This window comes from Gadus chalcogrammus, chromosome 14 (assembly GCF_026213295.1).
Source record: "Gadus chalcogrammus isolate NIFS_2021 chromosome 14, NIFS_Gcha_1.0, whole genome shotgun sequence".
Lineage (NCBI taxonomy): Eukaryota > Metazoa > Chordata > Actinopteri > Gadiformes > Gadidae > Gadus > Gadus chalcogrammus.
This window is the reverse complement of record NC_079425.1, coordinates 4,314,731-4,322,230: the sequence shown is the minus strand read 5'-3', so window position 1 is coordinate 4,322,230 and position 7,500 is coordinate 4,314,731. Positions and strand designations below refer to the sequence as shown.

Genomic DNA, 7,500 nt, shown 5'->3' with positions numbered 1-7,500 from the left:
ATGAGTAACTCTTTGTCTTTCAAAGCGCTGTTGTAAAACTCTGAACAGGACTGCTCAAAGTTGAGAGTGATCAGCAGCTCACTTCTCATGAGCTCTGTGGAGCACCTATTCCTGCAGTCACTCCATTTGTTGGCCATTCTGGAGAAGATCCTTTCCACACATCCAGTGGATGCTGGGATGCTCAGGATGTGTCTGGTGATAGACAGCATGTTTGGCAGGTCAGCTACTCGAAAGAGAGCCACCAACCTGGCAGCCACACCTTTGGACTTCCATTCATCTTCAGCATCTTCTTTGAGCCTCTTCAGAATGGGTTTTGCTGTGGAGCATTCATCATAAAGTTCATCCATGTTGACTTTATGGATGACGTTGAGCTTGGTGGTCACCCTCTCAATGTCAGTAAAGGTCATGGTGCCATGGTGCAGAGAGAGAGGTTGCAGTGAGAACAACCAGTAGTCTTCCGAAAAGTTGAACCATTTCTCAACATATGAGAGTGCTGTGTTGAGGAATACAGTAAAATCTGCCCTTGCCATGTCAGCATCAAGTGGACGGAGACGCTGCAGCTTCAATTTAGTTAAGTAGCCATAGAACTGTTAATCTCGTCTCTGTGTGAGCTTTTGCTTGAAGTTTTCCATGATGGAATATAACTCAACACAGGTGGTTTCATCACTCTCCAGCTTCTTTACAAGTTCCTCAAAGAGAGAGAGGATATTATTGCAGAAAAGAAGGTAAACCTCCACAATGTCTCCATCTTCCTCAGTTGAGTCCTCACTGAAATTTAACAATGCTCGAAGTTGTTTGGGACACTCCTCCCCCCAGGCTGATGAAGTACGATTTCAGTGCAATCCAGGTTTGCATTAGCCGGGTGATGGCTGGATTAAGGGAGAGCCACCTGGTTGTGACATGTCGCAGAATTTCCTGGAACGCAACATCACAAAACCTACAAAACTCTTTGAGTGATTCTCTTCGTTTGGCAGATGTGGAAAAGAAGGCATAGACCTTCTGCACAACATTTTCCACATCTACAGTGAGCTGGTCAAGAGCATGCTTCACTGAGTTGTGCAAAATATGGGCATGGCAGTTTCCTTGCAGCAGATCTTTTTATTACTTCTTCCAGTTGGTGAAGACAGAGTCTTGAATTCCATAATTCACATTTGTGTTGTCTGCAGTGCACTAAATGCTGTCACATGATCCAACGATAAGCCAAATTTGTCAAGCGACTGCTCAATGAGAGCTACAATCCCAGCAGCGGACTCATCTGCATTTTCAATGAAATCCAGCATTTTGTTGGTGACCCCGCATTCTGGACTGAAGTATTGAACAGCAAGGGGGAACATCTTCCTGTTGCCTTTATTTGATGCATCTGTCTGAATGGAAAATGGGAGGGGTTTATCTGATGTTAGGGCCTTAAGAACATCAGCCACTGCCTTTGGAGCAAGGACATCTTTAACCACTGCCTCTGCCTTTGTTCTCCCTATACATTTTTTTTTACAATTTTTGAATCCAGGAGAATCTTTTGATTCAGTTTATGTGCACAGTCAACACTGTTGTAGCTGAGGTTGTGTCTGATTGTGTGGTACACCTGTGTCACCTCAGCTGCGGTAATATAGAGAGGAAGAGTGGGATGACATATTGTTGATTAAATTGAACATTTGTCTGCTGCCTGTCTTGTCACTCGAAAAGAAGTCAGGTCATCCAAACAGTTAAACCACACTAATAATATAATTGATGTAATGATCAGTGAACACTGCATTCCTCAAAAATATAAAAATTGTGACACAGAATACACAGAAAGCTCTACAAACATTTTTAATCCAGGAAATGTATGTATATTAAAGAATAAAGGTTTTCTTTTAACAAATGCATTTTTTTTTATTTATTAACTGTTAATCCATTAGTATGATTTGTTCTTTAAATGGCCATACATAATATTTATATACTTCTGTATATTAAATAAATGGTCGTTCATTCGACTTTTAAAACTCAACATCCTAAACAATCAATCAAACCACAACAGTTTACTAAAATAGGCTCTGCCCATGCACTGCGATGTTCTGGCAAAAGCACAACCAGATAGGAAATCAATCACAACATAATGTCCCATACCGTATCAACCTCAGGAGATGATTGGGGTATGAAGAACTGTGACACTGACGCTTGGGTCTTCTCGATCTTTCGTGTCTGCAGTGTTGCTCTCCAGTTGCATGCTGTCTGATGTCAGACAGCCCACCGTGCGCCACTGAAAACACTCGTCGACATATTTTACAACTTGCCTTGTAAACATCTCCATTGACGCTGTCCAGCCAAGGATGTGCGTCTTCCCACTCACGTCCGTACTTCTGCAAGCGTTTACGCTTTTGAGGACGTGGTGGAGTACCGGGTGTAGTGGGCATTTTTAAAAGGCGCGTGTTTTGTGAGCAGCGCCGGTGTGTGGTGTCTGTCGCTAGGCAACCGTGACCACCACACGCATGCGCAGACACACAGATGACCGGAGCGGGTCTTGCGTAGATCCCTCCGCGACAATTTTGCTGACCGTAGTATTCCCTGTGTTTTGTTTTGATCATTATTGTTAGATTTAGTATTTGTGTGTGTGACAGACATGTGTATTGGACATTTATGGAAATACGGAACAAATTGCGTCCCGTATTGGTTCAATACGGGACGCAACATTTAATTGCCAAATAAGGGACGATTCCGTATTTTACGGGACGGTTGGCAACCCTAGATACGATCAATGTATCGGTCTCATTCGAATTAAGGTCAATTTAAATAAGTCAACAATGGATTCGGAGATTCTGAAGAATTCTGACAAATAATTGTAACTTGAAATTAGGAAATTATACATAGAAATAGAACACGTGTATGGGACATGAATGCAGCTGATATTAAATCCATGAAGGCCATTCTCAGAATAAACGCCGGACAAGTGCAGCATACAAAAGAATGTGATGACGGCCGCTGCGGTAATATCGACCAACAAGCCAACTGGTCACATTACGCAATGGCGTTTCATAAGGGACAATCGTCCCGCGGTTTAGCTGCAGAACAATCTGTGCCTGCAACACAGAGTGGAGTGGTAAACAAACACTCAACAGTGGAACCCCCTCGGACAGCTCACATGACTCACATGGAGCTCCGCCCATACAATGTTGTTTTGCGTTACATTGTGTAATATTAACCGAGTGAACAGGTTTCAGGCATTCATGCACCAAATTTTTTTTACAATATAAGATAAAAGGGGACACAAATCTATATTATAAACCGAAAATAACTGTTGTATCTGTGCAGCGAGAAGGCTATGGATCGAACTGCTGCACCCGTGCTTGGGGTAACAAACGGTCACTAGTTTATTCATCCGGGTGGCCCCTGGCAGGACAGGACTTCCGATTGGCTGAGGAAGCCCATCCCCTGCGACCCTGCGTCTCCGAGGTGACAATTATTAGAGGATGAGGACATTCCTGAGCCCAGAATCCACCGATCACGAGTTGATCTCTGCTTCGCTCGCAGCAGGCCGCCCCCCCCCCCCCCCCCCATCTCCTCTCTCTGTTTCCCCGGGTTATCGACAATTATCGACACACGCACGCACGCGCATTCACATTGCGCACGCACGCACACTCGATGCTGACACTGGCACACACAAACACGCCCGCAAAGACACACTCACGTATACATACACAACTACACGCACAAGCACACGCATGCAAACAGACACGCACGCAGACATCCACAACCACACACGAACGCATACACACTCGAACACACACACAAACATACACGAACACACACAAACACACCCAAATGGCCGACCAAGATGAACAAACAACAAACAATGTACACTGACAGCACGTGGTAAGGCAAATGTCCACAACACCAACATGAAACCATGAATGGTCACATGCCCAAGAGATTTCATATGGAAAAGTTAACAATGTATATTGTAGGCCTACACTGGATCTAATACTTTGCAAAAAACGTTTACAGTTTTGTTCCCGCTCTCTTCTTGTCTCCCTCCCACTGCTCTGTCTCTCCCTCCCCTCTCTCCCCCCTCCGTCCACCCTCCCCCTTTCCCAGGATGAATGGGTTGGTTCTCAGAATAGTTCTCACGTGTTTCCTTGTTCCCCCCTTAACCCCTGTTCAGAGAAGAGAACGTGTCTGTGTGTGTATATATCTGAGTGTTTGTGTATGTGTGAGAATGTGTGTGTGTGTGTGTGTGTGTGTGTGTGTGTGTGTGTGTGTGTGTGTGTGTGTGTGTGTGTGTGTGTGTGTGTGTGTGTGTGTGTGTGTGTGTGTGTGTGTGTGATAGTGTTTTGGTGTGTATGTGTGCATATGAGTGTGTGTGTGTGTGTGTGTGTGTGTGTGTGTGTGTGTGTGTGTGTGTGTGTGTGTGTGTGTGTGTGTGTGTGTGTGTGTGTGTGTGTTGGTGTCACACACACACACACACACACACACACACACACACACACACACACACACACACACACACACACACACACACACACACACACACACACACACACACACAAGCACACACGTTGTGATGGTTCCTAGAAGAGCCACATTCCAATGGTCTTCAAATCACTAATACCTCATGGTGCTGCTCAGACATGTGTGTAGTCTGGATGGAAGCTCCATACTTTTGTGTTTTCTAGGTTTTTGTATTGTATTTGGATATCCGCCAGGGGTTGTTTAATTTGAGTTCAATGATGTATAGGCATAAACATGGCTATAAAACAACATGTACACTACCTTACACGCATAAATCACATAAAAGTGTACCACCATACAAAGTCTCTCTCTCTCTCTCTCTCTCTCTCTCTCTCTCTCTCTCTCTCTCTCTCTCTCTCTCTCTCTCTCTCTCTCTCTCTCTCCCTCTCTCTCTCTCTCTCTCTCTCTCTCTCTCTCTCTCTCTCTCTCTTTCTCTCTCTCTCTCTTAAGTTGGTGGGCCAGGACCCCGTAGAACATCATAACGAGGGATCCAGTAACCTACTTGTGCGGCATTTCTCTACTATGTCAAATTTTGATTGCATGCTTTGACAGTTCTCATTCAACTTCCTGTAAATGTATTCATAAAATACATGAATATAAATGCATGCCCTGCTTCGGGCCACAAATATGAATAGTTTCCAATAACCAGGTCAATACAACCACCTCATATAGCTACTACATTAGCATTGTTAAACATGCACTCAATTAGTATTCAATTTTGGCATCGGGTGGCGAAGTGTTTTTGTAACATTAAACCCACTGGCCAAGTGCAGTTCGATCCTCACCGAAGGTGGAACGCGTTATTTACCCCAACTCTGACGTCACCAGCCACGCAGCCAACGGGGATGGGCCATTTTCCGGCGGGCGGGGGTGGGAGGAATATTTGTGCAGCGCTTTAAATATTGTACAGCCTCGAGTAAAGGCAATATCAAATGTCAGCATTGTGCCGCCGCGGTGCAACACAATATTTCCCAGGGACTTAATGAAAAGTCCTTGAAGGAGAGGAGATATCCGTAATTTGGACAATATTTGGATGGCAGCAGGCAGACCATCCCGGAGCTCACAGCGGCATCAATAGATAATGTATGTAGTCATGTTTTTGTCATTTTTTTTACACAGCGCAGGCACTGTCTTTGACTGATTGGGATCTGTTTAAGGGGTGCACTGTTAATACGATTCACAACCCTACATTGTAGTCGTTAGTCCGGCTGCGTAACGCCACGGTTGTTGTGTTGTTGTGCGCCTTTTGGATGTCGTGGCGCAGAGGGTCCCTCCACCAAGGACATGCAGTGTTGATCAGCAACACCACGGGATGTAGCTGCTCGGTGTGAGGCTTCCCCCAACGTGCCTCGTATTGACTATGCAATACTCGTTTTGATCGTGGAATCCATTCATGATGCTTGACATCGACACTTAAATGTCACTTGACAGGTACACGCACTGCAGGTTAGACTGGATCCGTGACAGGTGAATTAAATCGATCGCTTCTGGTTTTGTTTTTCATGTAAGGTTCACGCTTCATTTGGCCCACGACTCATCACTGTCACTTCGAAACACAACGTGTGTGTTCGTGTGTGTCCGTGTGGTGCGTGTGTGTCCGTGCGTGTTTGTATGCGTGTGCCAACTGCTTTCATGTTGTTCTTAGTCACATCATGGTGTAGTAGTACACATATAGTCTTCAGAAGCCGCATGCGTTCACACACAGTCCCACATAACCAGAAGCCTACTACTAGATGTAGGGCTACTTGATAGGCGGCTGTATTTGTAAGCATTTATTTTTAACACCCAAGAAGTTAACACCCCCGAGAGGGGCTCCCTGCCTTGTGATTGGCAATGACAACATGGAAGTGTGAGTCCATTGGCTGTTCAAACAAGGATCTCCATTGATGTCCTACAAGGGGCGGGGCATTCACGTTCCGCATGGAGCGCCTCTGCACGTGGGAAATCTGTCTGTCTGTCTGGGTGTCTCTCTGTCTGAGCGGTTCCACAACAAGACACGGTTTTGTAGGGGCGGCGATAAATCATTATGCAATCTTGCGTCCCTTCCTCCACACCTTAACGGTTTCCTCCCGCATTGTCACAGAGCTTGCGAGACACGTGTCGCGGCCTGTTCGTGTTGAAACAGCGGCAGTGAACTAGAGTAAACTACACCGAACATTCGTTGATGACTGTTAATAACGTCAATCTGCCAGCGACCTGACGGCAGCCCGCGGCGAGCCTTGATGATTTCTAAAGAGTTGTCTTTCTAAGTTTGCAGAAAACCCCCATGGCATCCTGGGACGCTGAGAAAGGGACTTTGAGGAATATTTATTTCGGAACTCTTTATCTCACAACTGCCTGTGTGGCCACACCTTAACGATTGCCTCTCTTTTCAAACACTTCCATGTCTTGGCCTTCCCACACTGATCACACACCTGTCTTTTCTTTATTTTCTATCAAACATCCAAACACCCTTTTTGTCATCCCTCTCTCGAACTCTGGCAAATATTCAATAAAACATAATTAGGATACACGACTCAATTACAGTGAGTAATTTGTTACTTTACAACTCAGCCCCTCTCGCTCTTTGTGACACTAGAACTGTATGTCTCTCTCTCTCTCTCTCTCTCTCTCTCTCTCTCTCTCTCTCTCTCTCTCTCTCTCTCTCTCTCTCTCTCTCTCTCTCTCTCTCTCTCTCTCTCTCTCTCTCTCTCTCCAGTCCCAGACCATGAACTATGTGGGTCAGCTGGCGGGCCAGGTGTTCTTCCAGGTCAAGGAGCTGTACCGGGGGCTGAACCCGGCCACGCTGTCCGGGTGCATCGACGTCATCGTGGTGCAGCGGCCCGACGGCTCGCTGCACTGCTCGCCCTTCCATGTCCGCTTCGGCAAGATGGGGGTACTGCGGTCCCGGGAGAAAGTGGTGAGAGGACAGCGCCGTTATACATTTATATATTTATATATATTATATATATTTATATATATAAATATATATAATGACCTGTCTCTGTACTGTCTAACATACCAGCTCCTTAATAACCT

The 7,500-nt window shown here is 45.5% G+C and overlaps 1 protein-coding gene across 4 annotated transcripts in view; it reads left to right on the top strand.

Annotated features, from left to right (window-relative positions):
• LOC130403991 (phosphatidate phosphatase LPIN1-like) overlaps positions 1–7,500 on the top strand; it is a 29,961-nt gene that overhangs the window by 3,106 nt on the left and 19,355 nt on the right. For 3 of the 4 annotated variants that reach the window (XM_056608564.1, XM_056608565.1, XM_056608563.1), the window contains exon 2: positions 7,181–7,381. In XM_056608564.1, coding sequence (XP_056464539.1) covers positions 7,181–7,381 — 201 coding nt within the window. Of the gene's footprint in view, positions 1–5,399; positions 5,566–7,180; positions 7,382–7,500 lie in introns of those variants that run through there. The other variant, XM_056608566.1, reaches the window with a different exon arrangement.